Source organism: Saccopteryx leptura, chromosome 8 (genome assembly GCF_036850995.1).
Source record: "Saccopteryx leptura isolate mSacLep1 chromosome 8, mSacLep1_pri_phased_curated, whole genome shotgun sequence".
NCBI classification, from domain to species: Eukaryota; Metazoa; Chordata; class Mammalia; order Chiroptera; family Emballonuridae; genus Saccopteryx; species Saccopteryx leptura.
In genome coordinates, this window is record NC_089510.1 from 97,560,834 (window position 1) to 97,582,073 (window position 21,240).

General features: G+C 41.4%; 1 protein-coding gene across 1 annotated transcript; it reads right to left on the reverse strand.

The window, feature by feature from the left end:
- Positions 1–13,613: 13,613 nt before the first annotated feature.
- On the reverse strand, positions 13,614–16,191 carry C8H3orf80 (chromosome 8 C3orf80 homolog). Its single transcript, XM_066347156.1, has 2 exons — positions 15,164–16,191; positions 13,614–14,915 (listed from the first exon to the last, which is right to left on the reverse strand). Exon 1 carries the CDS (start codon positions 16,064–16,066, stop codon positions 15,341–15,343), a length of 726 nt encoding a protein of 241 aa, XP_066203253.1. The 5' UTR covers positions 16,067–16,191; the 3' UTR covers positions 13,614–14,915; positions 15,164–15,340.
- Between the last annotated feature and the right edge of the window lie 5,049 nt (positions 16,192–21,240).

A 21,240-nucleotide genomic window follows, 5' to 3' on the forward strand; every position in this document is an offset into this window, starting at 1 on the left:
CAATGGCCAGCTGTGGAGAGCATTGGTTCAGGACCTAACAACCCTTTCCAGAGTGGTATCCTAAAAAAGGGCTCCTCACACCTGGTCCAGCTGAGACAAGTTCCACTCTCTGTGGTCAGCACTGGCACAGCGGCTCATGTGCATTGGATAGGGTGGAGCTTCACAGTCAGCAAGCCTGGGGGAAGAGAGAGAGGCTTGGAGCATGGATATTTAATGTGTGGGTCCCTGTTAATCTATTGGTGGATCTGGTTGAGGGGCTTAGCCACTTTCTGGGGGGGCACACTAAACCCCAGGAGACAACTCTCAGTCATCCTCCCGGAGAGCAGCTATAAGGACTGCAGAGGGGACTGTCAGCCCCACTTGATCTGAACCTGCTGCTCACCTTGTTGAGGAGAAATAAAATTTGAGTATCCAGCAGTGGCTGAGTGATTAGGCTCTGGAGTAGGGGCCACATTCCCTATAGTGAGCTCCTAACCAAGAGACCTCTGAAGTAGGGGGTCCCACTAACATATTCCAAACCTCAGCTGCTTTAAAACAACAATCTTGCAACCTGTACAGGGGTTGGTTGGGTGAGGCCAGTCTGAGTCCACACTAGAGTCTTTCTACAAAAGACTCTTTGGGAAGACCAGACAGTTGCAAGAGGATGTGGAATAGCTGAAAAGGGAGGCAAATCTTAACGGAGCTTGGGGCTTTCACAGAGATGATGTTATCTCTAAGCAGGAGGAAGCTGATCCTTATATACAGGACGGCCCCTCCCACACTACACAGGCACAGAAAATTCAGACACAAACAGCGAAAAGAAGAGTAGCTGCAGACATGTAGCCATAGCGGGTTACAAACAACAGCTGACGCCAAGCCAAGAAGATCTAGAACCAACACAATTGGTAGTGGGTGGCAGACAACACCAACCCTAAACTCAGCTAGCTACACAAGCAGCACACCCAAAGGAGGAGTCTAGCAGGCACCAGACATAGTGGAGAATAAATATGTCCAACAGGACAGACATTGCACAGTCTGTAATACACATGATCAAGGTTGACTTTTAGAGCCAGCCAGCCTGAAGGAATAACCATACCTACAAAAGGACCAACTGCACTCAATACTCACATACAACAGGAGGGAAAACAGTACCCTCAAGAAGCATTCCTAGAAAAAGGAAAACAGGAGGTCTGGAGGGCAGTACCACCAATTCCATCTTCTTCATAAAGACCCACAAAAAATTTAAAGTCAGACAGTGCTATCTAATAGATACACAGACAAAATGAGCAGACAAAGAAATGTGAGCCATATGAAACAACAAAAGAAATCCCCAGAAAAAGAACTAAATGAAATGGAAGTAACCAAACCACCAGGTTCAGAGTTTAAAATATGACTTTTAGGATGCTTAATGATATTAGAACAACAATGGACATAATGAGTACCTAAATAAAGAGATAGCAATGTCAAAAAAGACATTAAATTCATAAAAATAACTAGTCAGAAATGACAAATATAATATCAGAAATGAAGACTGCCCTGGAAGCAATCCACAGCAGGCTAGATGAAACAGAGGATCGAATCAGTGATTTAGAAGACAAGATAAACATAAGCACAGAAGCAGAACAGCAAAAAGAAAAGAAGCGCAAAAAGACTGAGATTACTCTAAGAGACCTCTATGACAATGTGAAGAGAAACAATATCTGTATCATAGAGGTTTCTGAAGAAGAAGAGAATGAACAAGGGATAGAGAACCTGTTTGAAGAAATCATAGCTGAAAATTTCCCTAAACTGATGAAGGAAAAAGTCACACAATTTCAAGAAGCACCGAGAGTCCCATTAAAGAGGAATCCAAGGAGGCGTACACCAAAATACATCATAATTAAACTGCCAAAGTTAAGACACAAAGAAAGAATACTAAAAGCTGCAAGAAAAGCAGTTAATTACCTACAGAGGAGCCTCCATAAGGATGATATCCAACTTCTCTACAGAAACACTTGAGACCAGAAGGGATTGGCAAGTAATATTCAAAGTGATGCAAAACAAGAACATACAACCAAGACTACTTTATTCAGTATGGCTATCATTTAAAATTGAAGGAGAAATAAAAATCTTCCCAGACAAAAGATAAAAAACTCAAGAAGTTCATTACAACCAAACCAGTATTGCAAGAAATGTTAAGGGGCCTGCTATAAAAAGTGCAAAAGGAAAAAAAAATATATTGAGAAAAATAAGATTGTAGATTTAAAGAATAAAATGGCAACAAATTAGTACATATAAATAACCGTAATTGTAAATGGATTAAATGCTCCAATTAAAAGACATAGGGTAGCTGCATGGATAAGAAAACAGGACCTGTACACCTGATGTCTACAAGAGACCTACCTCAGAACAAAAGATTCACATAGACTGAAAGTGAAGGGATGTATAAAAGTATTTCATGCAAATAGAAACAAACAAAAAAGGCTGGGGTAGCAATACTTATATATGACAAAATAGCCTTTAAAACAAAGGCTATAGTAAGGGATAAGGAAGGTCACTACATAATGATAAAAGGAGCAATACAACAGGAGGATATAACCATTGTAAATATTTATTCACCTAATATAGGAGAACCTAAATACATACAGTAGATTTTGAGGGACATAAAGGGTGAGATCAACAATAATACCATAATAGTAGAGCATTTTAATAGTAGAGCATTTTCTGATAGATTCTCAAGACAGAAAATAAACAAAGAAACGACAGTCTTTTATTAATTTTTTTTATAGTTTTTCTGTTCTCTATTTCATTTATTTCTGTATCTTTTCAAAGAATCAGCTCCTTCTTTTATTAATTTTTTTATAGTTTTTCTGTTCTCTATTTCATTTATTTCTGTATCTTTGAGACCGAATACAATAAATGAAATAGAAACAGTTATCAAAAAAACTCCCAGCAAACAAAAGTCCTGGACTGGATGGCTTCACAGGTGAATTTTACCACTCAAAGAAAACTAACACCTGTTTTTTTCAAGCTGTTTCAAAAAATTCAAGAGGAGAAAAGACTTCCAAACTTCTTTTATGACGCAAGCATTATTCTCATACCAAAACCAGGTAAAGACACTCCAAGTAAAGAAAACTATGGACCAGTATCACTGATGAACATCGATGCTAAAATTCTCAACAAAATATTAGCAAAAACTGAGTCAGCAACACATTTAAAAAAAAATCATACATCATGATCAAGTGGGATTCATTCTGGGGAGGTAATGCTTGTACAACATTCCCAAATCAATAAATGTGCTTTATCACATAAACAAAAGGAAGGATAAAAATCACATTATTATAGCAATAGATGCAGAAAAAGCACTTGATAAAGTACAGTGCCCATTTACGATCAAAACTCTCAGCAAAATAATAATACAGAGAACATACCTCAACATAATAAAACCCATCTATGACAAACCCACAGCCAACATCATACTCAATGGGCAAAAATTAAGAGCAATCGCCTTAAGATCAGGAACAAGGCAAGAGTGCCCCCTTTCACCCCTCTTATTCAACATAGTTCTGGAAGTCCTAGCCACAGCAATCAGACAAGAAGAAATAAAAGGCATCGAAATTGGAAAAGAAGAAATAAAACTATCTTTATTTGCCGATATGATACTGTACATAGAAAGTCCTAAAGTCTCAGTTAAAAAACTACTAGATCTGATAAATGAATTCAGCAAAGTGGCAGGATATAAAATTAATATTTGGAAATCAGTAGCATTATTATACATCAAGAATAAACTGTCTGAAAGAGAAATTAAGGAAACAATCCCTTCACTATTGAACTAAAAATAAAAAGTATCTAGGAGTAAATTTAACCAAGGAGATAAAATACTTATATTCAGAAAATTATAAAACATTGATAAAAGAAATCAAGGAGCATACAAATAAGTGGAAGCATAAATGGTGTTCATGGATAGGAAAAATAAACATGCATTAAAATGTCTATATTACCCAAAGCAATCCATAAATTCATGCAATTTCTATCAAAATACCAATAGCATACTTCAAAGATATAGAACAAATATTTCAAAAACTTATATGCGCCCTGGCCGGTTGGCTCAGTGGTAGAGCGTCGGCTTGGCGTGCGGGGGACCCGGGTTCGATTTCCGGCCAGGGCACATAGGAGAAGCGCTCATTTGCTTCTCCACCCCCCACCCCCTCCTTCCTCTCTGTCTCTCTCTTCCCCTCCCGCAGCCAAGGCTCCATTGGAGCAAAGATGGCCCGGGCACTGGGGATGGCTCCTTGGCCTCTGCCCCAGGCACTGGAGTGGCTCTGGTCGCGGCAGAGCGATGCCCCGGAGGGGCAGAACATCGCCCCCTGGTGGGCAGAGCTTCACCCCTGGTGGGTGTGCCGGGTGGATCCCGGTCGGGCACATGCGGGAGTCTGTCTGACTGTCTCTCCCGTTTCCAGCTTCAGAAGAAAGAAAGAAAGAAAAATCTTGAAAATGAAGAATAAAGTAGGAGGTATCACACTTCGTGATATCAAGTTATATTACAAAACCATTATAATCAAAATAGCTTGTTACTGGCATACAGATCAATGGAACAGAACAGAGAACCCAGAAATAAACCTATGCCTTTATGGTCAATTGATATTTGACAAAGGAGGTAAGAGCATACAATGGAGTAAAGACAGTTTCTTTAATAAATAGTGTTGGGAAAATTGGACAGGTACATGCAAAACAATGAAACTAGACCACCATTCTTACATCATTCACAAAAAGAAGCTCAATGTGGGTAAAAAGCTTAAATATAAGTTGTGAAACCATAAACATTTTGGAAGAAAAGACAGTAAACTCCCTGATATCTCTCGTAGCAATATTTTTGAAGATTTATCTCCACAGGCAAGTGAAATAAAGGACAGGATGAACAAATGGAGCTATATCAAACTAAAAGGCTTTTTTTCTTTTTTGACAGAGACAGAAAGAGTCACAGAGAGGGAGAGACAGGAAGGAAGAGAGATGAGAAGCATCAATTCTTTGTTGCAGCATCTTAGTTGTTTGTTGATTTCTTGTTCATTGATTGCTTCCTCATATGTGCCTTGACTGGGGGGTTACAGCAGAGCAAGTGACCCCCTCCTCAAGCCAGCGACCACAGTCTCGAGCCAGAGACCTTGGCCCTCAATTCAGCCACCTTTGGGCTCAAGCCAGCGACCATGGGGTCATGTCCATGATCCCATGCTCAAGCCAGTGACCTTGCACTCAAGCTGGTGAGCCCACACTCACGCCAGATGAGCCAGCACTCAAGCTGGCGACCTAGGGGTTTTGAACGTGGGTCCTCCGCGTCCCAGTCTGACACTCTATCCACTGTGCCACTGCATTGACAGGCCTAAAAAACTTTTTCACAGCAAAGGACACCATTAACAAAAATAAAAAGACAACTTGTACAATAGGAAAAGATATTTGTCAATACATCTGATAAGGGGTTAATAACCAAAATTTATAAAAAAACTTCTAAAACTCAACACCAGGAAGGTAAAAAGTCCAATTAAGAAATAGGTAAAAGAACTGAATAGACACTTCTCCAAAGAGGACATACAGGTGGCCAATATTAAAGTATGTTCAATGTCACTAATCATCAGAGAAATGCAAATTAAAACCGCAATGAGATACCACTTCAGACCTGTCAGAATGGCACTCATTAATAAAACAACACATAAGTGCTGCCGAGGATGTGGGGAAAAGGGAACCCTCCTGCACTGCTGGTGGGAATGCAGACTGGTGCAGCCACTGTGGAAAACAGTATGGAGATTCCTCAAAAAATTAAAAATGGAACTGCCTTTTGACCCAGCTATCCCACATTTAAGAATATATCCTAAAAATACCAAAACACTGATTCAAAAGAAGATGCATTCCCATGTTTACGGCAGCATTGTTTACAATAGCCAAGATCTGGAAACAGCCCAAGTGTCCATCAGTGGACGAGTGGATTAAAAAGCTGTGGTACATATACACAATGGAATACTATGCGGCTGTGAAAAGAAGGAAATCCTACCTTATGCGATGCCATGGATAACCCTGGAGATTATCATGCTAAGAAAAATAAGCCAGGCAGAGAAAGAAAAATATCTTATGATCTTACTTGTATGTGGAATCTAATGAACAAAGTGAACTGAGGAATGGAATAGAGGCTGAGACGAGTCACAGGGAGCAGAGGGACAGCTGTCAGAGGGAAGGGGGATGAGGAGATGGGATCAGAGAAAGTGAAGGGATTACTGAAGTTATATATATATACACACAGACATACACACACATACATACACATAACACAGAGATACAGATAACAAGACAGCAAATCCCAGAGGGAAGTGGGGAGGGAGTTAGGTGAAGGGGGCAAAGGGGATGTCATGGGGGACATAGGGGTGGGGGTGAAGATGTTACATTAAGTGGAACACTTGAATCTATGTTAACACAATAAATTAAAATCAATAAAAATTAAAAACAAAAGAAATTAGCTTAAAGAAATGGAAATAAAATACAATATCCGAGTTGTTTCTGTTAACCATTTCAGGGTTTATCCTTGAAACATTTCTACATTCTCACATATAATTTTTTGAATTATTAAAGATTCCTGGCCTAAATTGTATAGTATTTTTAATAATATTTCCTTAAACAGCAAACAACAAATAATAGCGACTTTATTTCACCTGTGAAAAACTAGAAAGTGATGTTAATGTGATGCTATGTAGCTCCAGCCACGCCCTAATGATAAGATATTGTGCATGGTGAATTTGCATATTGAGAAGTTTAGTGCTTAAAAGTTCCAGCTTGGGAGTCAGATAGGCTGGATTGCCTGCTGGGTCTCCCACTTATTGGCCGTGTAACTTTGGGCACACTACTCAACCTCTCGACTTTTCTCATCTGCATATTGGGATTAACAGTCCCTAGCTCCTCCTGTTGTGAATTTTAAATGAGATAATATATATGAAACGCCTTACCCATGTATGTAAGCATTCAATGAAGCATAGATACTATTAGAATTATCACAATAGGTAACAAATGAAAGTGTCACTTCCATAGCAACTATCAAAAATGCATCTAAAGTTACGCACATACTTATATGTTTTTCTTTGGAAGAAAAGCAAAAATGTACATTGCTATCCAATTTAAAATAGAGCATGCTCGAAATAATGAAATAATAGTGAATTGCCAGAACTCAAACAGTATTATACATTTCAGGAATTAACTTATGACACTGTTAATAAAAAATTGATTTCAGATGTTTATTAAAATAAAATCAGGTGTCCACAAAGAGCTTAGGAGCAGCCCAAAATGGGAGCTCTGTGACTGCTCAGGAGACAGGAGTTGGCTGCAGCCCCACAGAGCCTGCAGGAGACCTGGCTAGCATCGGAGACTCCCCACAGATTCCCAAAGAAGCAGGATAAAGTAAAGGGCTGTAATTTCCCCAGAAAGCTTAGAAGCATGCAAACCATAAACCAGAGTGACAAAAATTCTTAAGAATCCGCACAGGAGTGCTGAGGACACCCTAAAACATCAGAGGCCATGGAAGTCCTGGCACCATCAGAGAACACCTATAAACATGGAAAGTAGCAGAGGAACAAACAAATGATGAGCATGTGCACGGAAAGCCTGGGGACCCTTGAAAGCAGAATCCAGAACCAGCAGAAAATCTAAGAATACTTAGGAAGGGACTGCTAGGGATAAGTGAGAAAAATGCAGCCTCTGTGGAAAGATCCAACAGGCAACAAAGAGATGATAAAACTGCCAAAGCGAGCAGTACAGCTGGAGAGCAAGAGCAACTGGAAGCCTTCTCGCCCAAGTGGAAGTGTAGAAAAGATGGAAACCTTACAGGTATTAAGAGGTTGTTTAGGGCCTGAGCTGTGGTGGCACAGTGGATAAATTGTCCACCTGGAACACTGAGGTCGCCTGTTCGAAAACCTGGGCTTACCTGGTCAGTCAAGGCACATATGGGAGATGCTGCTTCCTGCTCCCTCCCCCCCCCTTCTCTTTCTCTCTTTCCATTCTCTAAAATGAATAAATAAAAAAAAAAAGTTGTTTAGGACACAAGGAAAAGGAAAAGGCAGAACCAGGGTAAGATCCAACAGCAAATTGTGGACCCAGAAAATAAGACAATCAACAAGAAACTTAGGACAGCCCGCAGGGTGAACTATGAATCAGCTAAACTGACAGTTCATGACAATACTTCGGAGAACTCAGTCAGTGCAAAAGACTGACACTATAGTGGGCCTGACAGGCACCAATAGACAAAACACCTAAAGAAAAGGGAAATCAGCCCTACCTGTGGTGGCACAGTGGATAGAGCATTGACCTGGAATGCTGAGGTCACTGGGCTTGCCTGGTTGCTGGGGTCCAGCCCTGGGGGGGATCCAGGGGTCCCACAGGAGGAGACGGTGTCGGCGAAATAGAGTGAGAGAGCCGGATTCTTTTCTTTCTCTTTATTCTCTGGTTAGCATTTACTGCCAGGCATCTCTGCCAAATGCTAGTATAGCTCCCTTTTTATACACACACACTGAGTTACAATTACATGGTGTTAATCATTGCTTCTGTTTCACTATGTTTACATGTTTCCAGATAACAGTTAATTTATATCTATAAATTACAAACCAGGTAGCAAATCATTCAAAATACAAAATAACTTGAATAGCGATAACAACATCGGTAAAAGCTTTTAAAGTATTAGTACTAATAGTTAACTAACTTTACTGCTGTTGTGAGTTAAGGGGCAGAGAGAGATTAGCAGACGAAATCATTAAGGACTAACAATGGACCACCGCTTGCTTAGGTAAATGGCTTTGAGTTTATGCAGTGTCCTACTTTTTCTCACAAGATTCTAAAAGGCTTGCCTATAAAGAAATTGACATAACATTAAGAGTAGCTTTCACCCAAAGATATACAGAGTGTACTTGCAAGATAGCCTAGTAGCAACATAAGACATTAACTGTTATTACTTCTATGGATTCCCCTACATTTTTCTCATTATCAAAGAATCTTGGAAAGCATATAAATCTCATGAGAACATCTCATTGAGAAAGCCTAGCAATTGCCTTTAGTCAAAAGACAATTCTCTTAGTAAAACATTCTTTTCTTGCTGACTGTGCTCTCATTCTAGGCCACACGATGGGCCATTCTACTATACCTTACCTAAGATACTATTGTCTAGCCAAATATTACTTATTTATTATATTTAAACACTAGTTAAGTTCTGACTCTATTCTTCTCAGAGTGTACCACTATCTGCAGATCAAATAAGCAAGAAGAAAGGAATGTTTCTCTACTCTATCACATGAAAAGGCTAGAGAGGAAAAATGTTGAATTAAGTGAAGGCCGAAAGGTGCTCTGTGCATAGCCACTGCCTCCTACCCATTCACAAGTCACAATCTATTCTTTCTAACATGATTAAGAAGGAATTCTCCTACAGACTTAACCCTTTACGAGGGATATCATAGCCAGCCTCTTATGTCTATGAGCCCAGTTCAAGGGGCTTACAGGCTTTTCTGTGGAACTCACACCCTCTGTCTCATTTCCAAAGAAATCACTACGAATCTACAGGGAAAGCATGGTACTATTATCCCTGTGCCATAAATAATAGCACACACCCAGAAAAGGGGGGATATAAGGCCAGATTAATTCAAAAAGTCAAAGGGGGAAGTATTGTTGTGTCTCTCCTTTGGGTGACTTCGTCAACCCTCAGCCATTGGTCTTCTCTGCTATGACTTTGTCAATCAGCAGTTTTTGATCTTCTTCTGCTGTGACCTTGTCAGCCAGCAGTTGTTGATCGGCTCCCGACACCTGGTCAAGGCACATATGACAAGCAAGCAATGAACAACTTAAGTGAAGCAACTGTGAGTTGATACTACTTGTTCCTGCCATTTCCTTTCTTCTCTCTGTAAAATCAATGAAATAAAATCTAAAAAAAACAAAATGTGAAAATACTATTTAAGAAAACAAAGTAATATAAAAAATATTAGAACACACAGAGTGTCTACATTTTTCAATCAAAATATGTAGAAGGCTGTAGAAACCTTTTTTAAAACACCGAAAGAAAACCTGAAGCCAACAGTTATCAATACTTATTGAAACCATCAAGAAAAAAGAAAAACGCAATCAAAGATTTCTTGAAACTCAAACACTCATGGCAGAATGCAAACAAAAGACATGATGTTGGAAAGTTGACTGTAGTGGATGTGAAGAAATGTTTGATACAATGAACAAAATAAGGATGGACCAGGAGATCTCAGTCAAGAAAACCCCCATGTAATCCTTGTGAATATAAATCCAAAACAAATGCCTCTGGAACTGAAGACGTGTAGCCAAAGAACATGCAAGATACAGTTAGTCAAAAAAACAAGTAATACTGTAAAAAACAACAACAACAAAATCAAGAATCTAAAGATTTGCCAAGTCAAACAGATAACATTGCATATAGAAATGAATATAAAGAAATTTGAGCTTAATTTTCACAAAAAGCTGAGTCAGGGAACATCCCTACATGCAAAACACAGATACTGAACTGATAAAGAACTAGAGTCCCGCTTGTGTACATCAACAGAAAAGATTCATATAAAGAAAGATAAAAGGAATACTGTGAAGAGCTTCCAAGAAAAAAATTCTTGAAAGCTAGAGTTGCGAAACAAAAGACAGAAACTGTTACGTCACAGGTAGAAGAAGTAAAACTAGTATAAATCTATAGGAATCTGACAGCTTGATTGGTTCAACAGAGGCCATGCACATGAAGAATGGTGACAAACCAATGAAGTATTTGTAAGGAAAAAGTTAAATCTATAACTGAAGAAAAGGTACTTTTTTTTTTTTAGATTTTATTTATTCATTTTAGAGAGGAGAGAGAAAGAGAGAGAAGGGGAGGAGGAGCAGAAAGCATCAACTCCCATATGTGCCTTGACCAGGCAAACCCAGGGTTTTGAACCCAAGACCTCAGGGTTCCAGGTTGATGCTTTTATCCCTGGGCCACCACAGGTCAGGCAAGAGAAGATACTTTGAAGACCCAGGAAAATAATCAAAATTAATTTTGATCTGGTAAAATCTTTGGTCAATAGAAAAGAGGAAATTCACATAAACAATATAAAACAGGAGTAAACCCAGAACTTTCTAATTCTTTGTCTGGTAAAACAAATATAGCCAACAAAGAAGCAGAAGATAAAACTGTTGACAGTTCCTCACATAGGATCTCAAACAACACAGTGGGGATTCTTCCAGATCACCTAGAAGCAGGAATAAAAGAATTGTAAAGTTAGAGGTATCTTCCAGTCTACCCAGTTAAACAGATACCGCATATTGAGGGAGCTGAAGAGGAATGCAAGGAAACACCTTGGAACATTTGTTTTATCAAAAGAAGAAACTTTGTGCAAAAGGTCAAGCCAAAACCAGAGTGATATTAAATCACAGCAAAGAGTAACTTGGAGTTCTAAGAGATATGTTTCGGAAGAGCTGAAGAGGAAAAAAAAGAAGTTGAAGAGGAAAAAGTGATAATCTTTAGTTTGATGGCAAGCATACTCTAAGTTACCATAAAATTAAATGTGAATTTATAAGTAAAAGGAAATAAGTTAAAATTATATTCTATAGCTACTGAAAGTATAAAGTGTTTTTTAATTTGACATTTGATTATTTTAAAGGCAAAATAAAAAATAAGAATTAAAACATTTTTTTCCAGCACTATGGAAAAAGGGTGTCTCATTTTTATTATTTTTTTTCAATTATCTATTTGCTGATTCATTCTTTGATTGATATAATACCTTCCCTTAGCCTACCAGTTATTAGCCTTTTTTGCCAATGGATGAAAGAATAAAAAAGTAAGTTTTAAATCAGTAAGGCCAGATATAAACTTTCCAAATGTTCTATTACTGATTGGTTGTCTGCAACTTACACTGAGATAGTTAGTGCTGGGTTGTCAAAATAAAACAATTCATCACTACTCTCAATCTGGAAATCCAAATTAATTATGATTCAGGAGATTTTTACAAAGTCAGTGCAAAATACTGTAGAAATCTGAACAACACACTCATGTTTATAACATCAGTTTCAGCTCTGAATTTTGTTCATTTTATTAATTCCACTTGAGAGAAACTATATAGGAATTAAGGTACTTAGCATATTGCTTTTTAAACTGTTGGGCCATTTCCTTAACATTCCCTTTGGCCTTTAAAATTGAATCTTGTTTTCCTTATACAGTACACCTTATACCCTTTAGCATAATTGCCAATGAATGCCATTTTCCATGTTTGAACCACACTTACGGTACATTTGCAGAATGTGGCAATTAATGGCTTCTTAAAACTGTCATTCTATCTCAAGAAGACATTTTCCCCTTGGTTGATATTGAATGTCAATAACAAATTGCTTTTAAGCAACTGGTGAATATATGTATATATATTTAATATATATTTAAATATATATTTAATATATATATTAAAATTGATACATATGTAAAATCAATCATGTTTCTCACATTCCCAATGGATTCTTACCATATCCAGGACCATTATTTCCCTTCCCATGAGAAGTCAATGAAAATAAAATATGCTTGAAATGTTTTCGTCCATGAATTACTTTGGTTATTGAAAACCAGGAACAAAGGCTTAGTTAGTACTGGACAACCTGGCACTTAGGTGGGTATGGTTAAGATGTGTACATATGTAGCAACCTTGCAAAAATTCTCAGTCACACACTATCTATCCTCCACTGTGTATACATGCACACACACACATGAAAAAATAACTATTTCCTACATTAATAACTATTTCCTGCATTTCTACTTTCTACTAGTTCTGTGTAATAACTTCCAGGTGAAATCTGTAAAACTGAACACCCAGGTACTGGCCTTAGGGCTTTAAAATGTTTTTACCCAGGTGTTCTAGCACTGTGAACACACACATTCTGTGTGTTTTAACATGGCATGTTGTAAATGTGTGTATTACCTTGAGACGTATTGGTAATACACTAATAAATAGTTCCTGAGATTTTTTTCCTACAATATTATGCCTGAACAAATGGTGTCTGGTAAATCACTAAACTGCAAGACAAAAAACCAAAGTGGAGTCAAACTCATTTTTATTGAACTCAGGGATGTGAATAAAAGCTTGTGTGATGTATAGAGGGAAATATAAGTAAAATGTGTTGGAATTTTAAAAGTCAAGAGAACCTCATTGTGTGATTGGTATCACATTATAGAAATTCCAAATTTTTTAGGGAAAGAAATATTCCATAGCTCATACAGGGAAACATACTTGATCCATATTATAAGTGTATATTTACAAGGTTTTGTTGTAAAATTCAAGCTGCTAGTAGCAACATATAAGATATATTTTTATATACTGGTACTAGGATATTTATGTTGACATTTCAGATATGGGTGAATTTTAAGAAATGTTTAAAACAGGGTATGCTCAAAAGATAAATCATTTAAAAGAATATGGCAACTTTCCAGTTGGAAAAGTGGATAATATGATAGCCATATGTAACTAAAATTCAGTGTGTGAGAAACAAATATATGCAATTATTCAATACATGATTTCATAAAATCATATACCATTCTCAACTGATATCTCAACTCCTGATGCTTTTGCTAATTTACAGTTCAAAACTGCTTTTAAAAATGACAAAGATATACATTTCAAATTTTAATACAGTACCATATTGTCACACATCTGATACAATTTGCACAGAGAAAGATTTTAATGTTTTTTTCTTTTAATACACATCAAATGATATTAAGGACGGTCATTAGCTAGAGTGAACCATCCTCTCTGTTACAATTGAGGCATTTTAAGATTTCTCAGGATTGTCAGACTTTTCAACTCTAAGAACATTCATTTCTGGATACACATGTGAGGCCCATGTATGTAATCTTTCTTAATGCTAATTCTCATCCTCCCTCAAGCAGAGAAACCTCTGTTGTTTTCCTTCTCTGACTTTCATGATAATCCTAAACTGTAATAATTTTATGGTATACCAGGCATATATTGTACACAGACAATATGCATATGTACATTAACATAATGCCCTTTAATATTATATATTACCATTTGTTCAAAGAACATTTTATAGAATGGTAGAACTGACAGAATGACACTTTTTTTTTTCTTAAGACAGACTGAAACCTTCTATAGTGCACTCCTGCACAATTATGGCTTTAAACAAAAGTTACAAGTCACAAGTTCTTATATGTTGTATCATGAAGTGGAATGTATTCCAAATGAAAAATGGAAGGGAAAGTGTCTAGCATCATGCTTCACGGTATGGCATATATGTACTGATCATTTTTACATATAACTACGTGGTAAACAATACAATTAAGACAGACCACATAATATATAGTTATAAAAAAGTTATAGATTATGCCACAGTACTAAAAATAAAATTCTTCTCAAATAGTGAAAATAAGATATCCTTCATGTTTTTGTCACGTTTTCTCGTTCTGTCATGTCTATTTTTTCCCCATTGTAAATGAAATAATGTTCAACATTTTATGAAACAATAATTACAGTGTGGTCAATTTCTGGGCCATTAAGGCCTAAAGAGGGTAATAAAGACAATTATCTTGTCAGGCAGAAATACCCTCCTGACACGTTCAACACATGGTCAAAATACAAAAGTAAAAGGCAAATATAGGTATCTTCTCAGTTAACTAAAAAATCAAAGTGCAACTCTACCTTATCACGAATATGGTATTGAATATACGTGATTCCTGTATCTTGAATAGGTACAGCAACTAACGGGCTATCACGGGTATCCCTATCAAATTGTGAGCCATAAGCTGTGAATGTCCAGAAAGACACGGAAGGGTTGGGGGGTTCTTCTCCAGGGAGGCATTCGTTCGTTCGTACCTACGTGCAGACCTCAACGCAGCAGTCTACGGTCGCCGCTCGCCCCCTGGGGCTTCTTGCCCTCCACCCATTCTGGAAGACCACGACCTGTCCCGGAGAGAGAGAAGGGAGTGGGACTGCATCTCTTCCCCTCATCCCTAATGCATACTGCCCTTCTCCCGTCGCACTAAAGGGCTCACGTGTTCTTTTTGATTCGGTAAGTAGGCACTTACAAGTGAACACAATCTGAGGCCAGAACCATCCTTTGAAGTAGCGCCCTAGGCTGGTCTGCTGCTGTCGACCCGCCGCGCGTGCCTAACATTTCCTTGAACTGAATGAAACATAGGAAAACTTACGATCTTGGGGCAGAGCTTGACCCCAACCTAGCCACCGCGTGATTGATTGGGCGATGAGGTAGGGGTGGCAGGCGAGGTGTGAGGCGGTTGTTGACGGCCACGGCCATCTCAGTCCTTGCATCTCACCCGCAGTCCCCAGACCAATCTGTCGGCCTGGTCTTCGAGTGGTCCGCGCGCTCAGATGAGCGGGAAGCGGCCCTGGGCGCCGTCTGGCTCCCCGGCGCCGCCGCCTCGAGGGCGGCCGAGCAGCGACACGGGCAGCACGACCTCCCCTGGGCTAAGCTGCTGCAGCCGCATGGACTCCTCGTAGGTTGGCAGGTACTTGACCTCCTCGTAGCTGGGCAGCTGCAGGAAGGTCGGTGAGACTACCCGCAGCTCGTGTGCGGAGGCGCAGGAAGGGACCGAGAACCCGCAGCCTCCCTGCCCCCAACCACCGCTGCCACTGTCCAGTAGAGAGTCCTGAGAGCCAGCAGCTGCCTCGTCCCGCAGCAGCGAGGGCGAGTCGTAGTCGTCGGGCGGCCCCGCGGCTCCCGGAGGGCCCGTGCCACCAGGCGGCCCTGGCCGCGCTTGCCCGCGCGGGTATCTGCGGGGGCTGGGGCAGATAATTCGCTGCAGGAAGTAGCCGATGGCGAAGAGCACGAGCAGGATGAGCAGACCCGAGAGCTTGCGCACGAACCAGCCCACGTTGTCGAGAAAGGCATGCAGCGGCAGCTTGCAGCAGCGCACCGCGGTGGAGTTGGCCGCGTTGCAGCAGCGCTCCCGCTCGCCACACGCCAGCTCGGCGCAGCCCCCACCACCCCGCGAGGGCGCCACCAGCGCCAGCGCCAGCATCATTAACAGTGGCAGCAGTGGCGGCGGCGGCGCCACCGACAGGCCTACAGCCGTGACCCCAGTTCCCCACATGGCCGGCGCGGACCGTCGCTAATGTCCCGGGCGGGGGTTTGGGGGATCCGTCTGTCCGCGTATCTGTCGGCTCCTCCTCTGGCGCTCCGCTCGGGTCCTGCGCGCAGCTTTCTGCGCCACCGCTACCTGCGGCCCGGAGCAGTCCTCACTTGGCCACGCTTGGGCGGAAGGAGGAGCCAGAGTCGCGCGGAGGCTGCGGGAGGCGGCCGCTCCTAGCAGCTGGAGCCGCTGCCTGAGCTTCTGACCTTAACCCCGCGCGCCTAGCGGCCGGGGCCGGGCATAGGGCGTCCGGAGCCGCCCAAGATGGCAGAGGCGTCCTGCGTGGGGCTGCCGCGGGCATCTTGGCCCCAGCCTGCTGAGCTCTTCCAAGCCCCGTTGTCACTCTCCGGGGCTGTAAAGGTTAATGCTGCGCGGTGAGCCTAGGGGCACCCTGATCTTGATTAATTCAGCCGGCACTCTCTCCCCCTTCAGATAGGCGGGGGCCCTTGCTTGCGTGGCTGTCTCAGTTTTAAGTGATTGGATTTCCCCGGGGAATGTTATTTAAATTGACTCGCGACTGGGATTCGCTTACCCAACCTTTTTGTGATCTTTCTGATTAAAAATGGAGGATGGCCACTAATGACTAGCGCAGCCCTTCAGCCATCTAGAATTTGGGGCTGGGGGGAAGGGAAGACCTCTGGGTGGTTTTGCTTTCAGGCAGATCCCAGGGGCAGGGAAGTCGGCTCCACAGAAGTATCCCCAGAGGCGCAGGGGAGCCCTCTGCCAAAGTGACCCTAGTTGACCAAAGAGAGGAGAGAGGGCGCATATTTCCCTAGCCACCCCGACCCCACCCCCACCCCTCACTGTGCCCAAGGCACACAGCAGAGACTTGGGTTGGGGGGTAGAAGGAGGCCTCTCTGTCCATGTAAATAACACGTCTGGAAAGTGTCAAAGGGGAGTTGCAAGTGGTTGGCAACATTCTTGAGCATTGATTTACATCTAAAGGGTCTTTTTCAAGGTTATTCTTATTTGCAAAGTTTGCCTTTAAAGCAGCGGTTCTCAACCTGTGGGTCGCGACCCCGGTGGGGGTCGAACGACCAAAACACAGGGGTCACCTAAAGCCATCGGAAAATACCGCTGCTTTAAAGGGCGTCTGTGCTCCCACTGAGCACGCAGGGCAGAGTACCCTTCAAGTCTCCACTCCCCGGGGAAGCTTCTTAATGCCGAAGGGAAGGATGACAGTTACCTGTGGGTCCATGACCCACAAGCACATCTACTGGGTGGTGGTTTAAGCAGCTCCTTAGGGACACACCATGGAGAAGCCAGGAGCTTGCACTGTCATTAAGGTCGACAAACAGCCAATCGTCTTTTTAGAACTAGAATTTATTCATTCCCTTATTCCCCTTAAATACTTGGACCCCTATAGAGAAACCACAGTCACTGAGAGGAAAAAAGTTTAAAAAGCAAAGGAAAAATATAGACACAAGATTCAATTGTAGATCAGATAAAAGCAAAGATTTCTCTTAGAGTAAGTCACACTGTATCACTCGAATACTGAACAAGATTAGGGGTGGTGGTTTGATTTAGACAGATCATTGCTTCACCTAAATGAAAACATTTAAAATATTTCTGCTGCTGGGAACCTTACTTTTTCCTCACACTCCAAAACAATCTGTCCCCCTCGTGGAGAAGTTCTTAAGTGTCTCAGACAAGTTCCTTCCTGCGCAGCCAGCCAATGAGCACAGGTCCTTCTTTCTGAGCTCCCCAAAGCCACAGCTATCACCGTGCCATCATCTGTTTCACTGTAGCGAGGTTTAAAAGTTACTGTGTAAAGCCTGGTTAATAATGGGTTTCAAATTGTAGTAAGATAACAGGCTGAAACGATTTTTTTAAGAAAACAATAAAAATTGTGTTATTCTTTCATTCACCCATTCTTTTGCCAAATTCACACCAAACATTTTCCACTTAAGGAACTTGGCTAGGTGCTCACCATTCTAGAGAAAAATGACTTTTCTCTCCCCAACATGGAGTGTGCTCAGGTTGGCACTCAACAGCTGCTACTATTATAAATTGAGTCAAGAAGAGATTACACAGAGGGAAACAAATGGCACTTTCTTCTTGGATCTTAACTTGTTCTTACTTTCCCAAAAGAAAAATAAAATTAATGAGTTTCAAACAATCTCAAGGGTGAAGGCAGTTCATAGCCAGAGATGGGCTTTACATATAAAGTTGAAAATACATGAAGACTTCTTTGGGTTTTTTATTATCTGAGCCATTAGGATTTCTGCTACTAGTAGTAGGAACAATGGCAAAGTAAAGGGAAAGTTGTATGTATGCTTGATGATATAAGAGAAAGTGCCCCACTTATTGTTATTTTGAAATTATTGAATAGCATTTAAACTGTTTAATTTCTGTCTGCTTGTAAGGATTAGAATTTGTTTGTAGACTATTAGGATACAGAACACTGTAGATATTATATAAAATAAAATGTTGATGAATTATATGAAAACAGAGAAAAGGATGAGATCTTGAAAACAAGTGTGAAATAGATTTTTATTGGATTTTTTTTCTTTCCAAATTGATAGCTCCAAAACACATCCATTAAAGACCCACTGCAGAAACTGGCACCTCTTTTGTTCTTCTCTGTTCTCTCAGTCTCAATTCATTTTTATTTGCGATGTAATTTATTGTGTACAATCTTTTGAAGGGGGAAAAAAATTATAGCTCTAAAAGCTCCAGAAAAGACATGACCTTCATTTCTTAGCATTCTTATTCTTAATGTTTGTTTAAAACACAAATGGGGTACATTTAGCTCCCAGAAATTCATTCAGTCAGGGTTCTTAGTGAGGGAAGTGGAATTTAATTATATGTTCCATGGAATAATTGAAAAATTAGAAAGATCACAATGTAAAAGTAATAAAGAAATCTTATATATGTATTTTAAATTGGCACCAAATAGTGCTTAAATATATGTGTGCAAGAGAAAAAAAACGGAAGGAAGATGAGGACTGACTTTGTTATAAAGTACTGCACCCCAGATTCTGAAAGGCACTGTACCTCATTTCATCGAGTTCACGTAGAGATTCCCAGTCCAGATGAATTTGGAAAAGTTTTATTGAAGTAGGATATTTATTAAATATGCCAGCCACATATATCTTACATGGGGCAGCAGTCCCAAATCGTGCCTCTGATTAATATTCTAGAGGCTGGTTATATACCCTTAATTATACACAGGCGGGGAAAAAGCCTGACATCACAGCATAAGCTTATAACCTTTTGTTGGGCAGATAAAATATATTATGCTCACTTTGTTAAAGATGGCGCTGCCCACATGAAAGCCTGTTGCCCAGGTGATGATATTTGTTTATTTGTTGCCCTTCTTGCTTGGGATGGGCGTGATTATATTAATGTGTGTTGGGGGCAGGCTGTGGGCAGGCAAAATCCTTGTAGCCTGGGGCTTGGTTTTGGGACTAAGCCTTTCCCACCCACCCCCCCTTTTTTTTTGCACTTTTCTGAAGCTGGAAACGGGGAGAGACAGTCAGACAGACTCCCGCATGCGCCTGACCGGGATCCACCCGGCATGCCCACCAGGGGCGACGCTCTGCCCACCAGGAGGCGATGCTCTGCCCCTCCGGGGCGTCGTTCTGTTGTGACCAGAGCCACTCTAGCACCTGGGGCAGAGGCCAAGGAGCCATCCCCAGCGCCTGGGCCATCTTTTTGCTCCAATGGAGCCTCAGCTGCGGGAGGGGAAGAGAGAGAGAGAGGAAGGAGAGGGGGAGGGGTGGAGAAGCAGATGGGCACTTCTCCTGTGTGCCCTGGCCGGGAATCGAACCCGAGACTTCTGCACGCCAGGCCGATGCTCTACCACTGAGCCAACCGGCCAGGGCTCCCACCCTTTTTGATGTGGGGTGGTGCACTCTCATGAGGAATCCTATTATGCCTCAGATAAGTGACTTTGTATCAGAGACTTTCTTGTTTGTATATTGGATTAAAGGTTTTGGTTTCTACACTATAAAGTGGGGCAGACCAGGAGCTTGCTCTCTCTCAGTTCCCGAGATTAGAATTAGAGGAGAAAGCAGAGAAAGGCCACGTGGAGGAGAGAAGAGGCAGCCAAGAAGGCGGAGTGCTGAAGGAGAAGCCAGTTTGTGCAGAATTTGTGTAGAGAGAAGGAGATGGGGAACAGAGGTGACTAAGACTGGTGAGGTAGACACATTTGACTCTAGGAAACTTGGATAAGTCAGTGCTTTGTGAGCACTGAATGAGTGGGTTTTGGAGCCCAGTGTGTGTTTTACTTGCCCTCCAGGTGCAAGCTAGGATTAAAGCTAATGGCCCACCAGTTCTTGTTCACCTCTGTTCCCATCTCCTTCTCTCTACACAAACTCTGCACAAACTGGCTTCTCCTTCAGCACTCCACCTTCTTGGCTGCCTCTTCTCTCCTCCACGTGGCCTTTCTCTGCTCTCTCCTCTAATTCTAATCTCGGGAACTAAGAGAGAGCAAGCTCCCAGTCTGCCCCACTTTATAGTGTAGAAACCAAAACCTTTAATCCAATATACAAACAAGAAAGTCTCTGATACAAAGTCACTTATCTGAGGCATAATAGGATTCCTCATGAGAGTGCACCACCCCACATCAAAAAGGGTGGGAAAGGCTTAGTCCCAAAACCAAGCCCCAGGCTACAAGGATTTGCCTGCCCACAGCCTGCCCCCAACACACATTAATATAATCACGCCCATCCCAAGCAAGAAGGGCCACCAAAACCATCACCTGGGCAACGGGCTTCTATGTGGGCAGCGCCATCTTTAACAAAGTGAGCATAATATATTTTATCTGCCCAACAATCCACCCCTATGCTCACTTTACTACCCACAATCTACACCACCGGCATCCCTGTGCAAGGAAATTAGGCACATTACACAAATTACAACAACATGACAAATTATACAATTTCAACAATTACAAAGGTACACCTCACCAGTCTCTGAGCACTTTGCCAAAAGTGCAAAATGTCCTCGAACTTCTTTCTAGCCATGGGAAAAGCTTCCCGAGGCAGGGGAGTGCTTCCAGCAAAGCCTCCCCTCACCCCTATCAGGGTATTTCACATTGTCCAAAATCCGTAAGTCCATCCACAAAGGAGCCAGTGCTCACTTCGGTTGTAGTCCAGGAATTAGTCCAAGCACATGGGGCCTCAGTCACC

Bases quoted from the DNA above. Each gene is read 5' to 3' on its own strand.
- C8H3orf80 (XM_066347156.1), bottom strand. From the start codon at position 16,066: ATGTGGGGAACTGGGGTCACGGCTGTAGGCCTGTCGGTGGCGCCGCCG.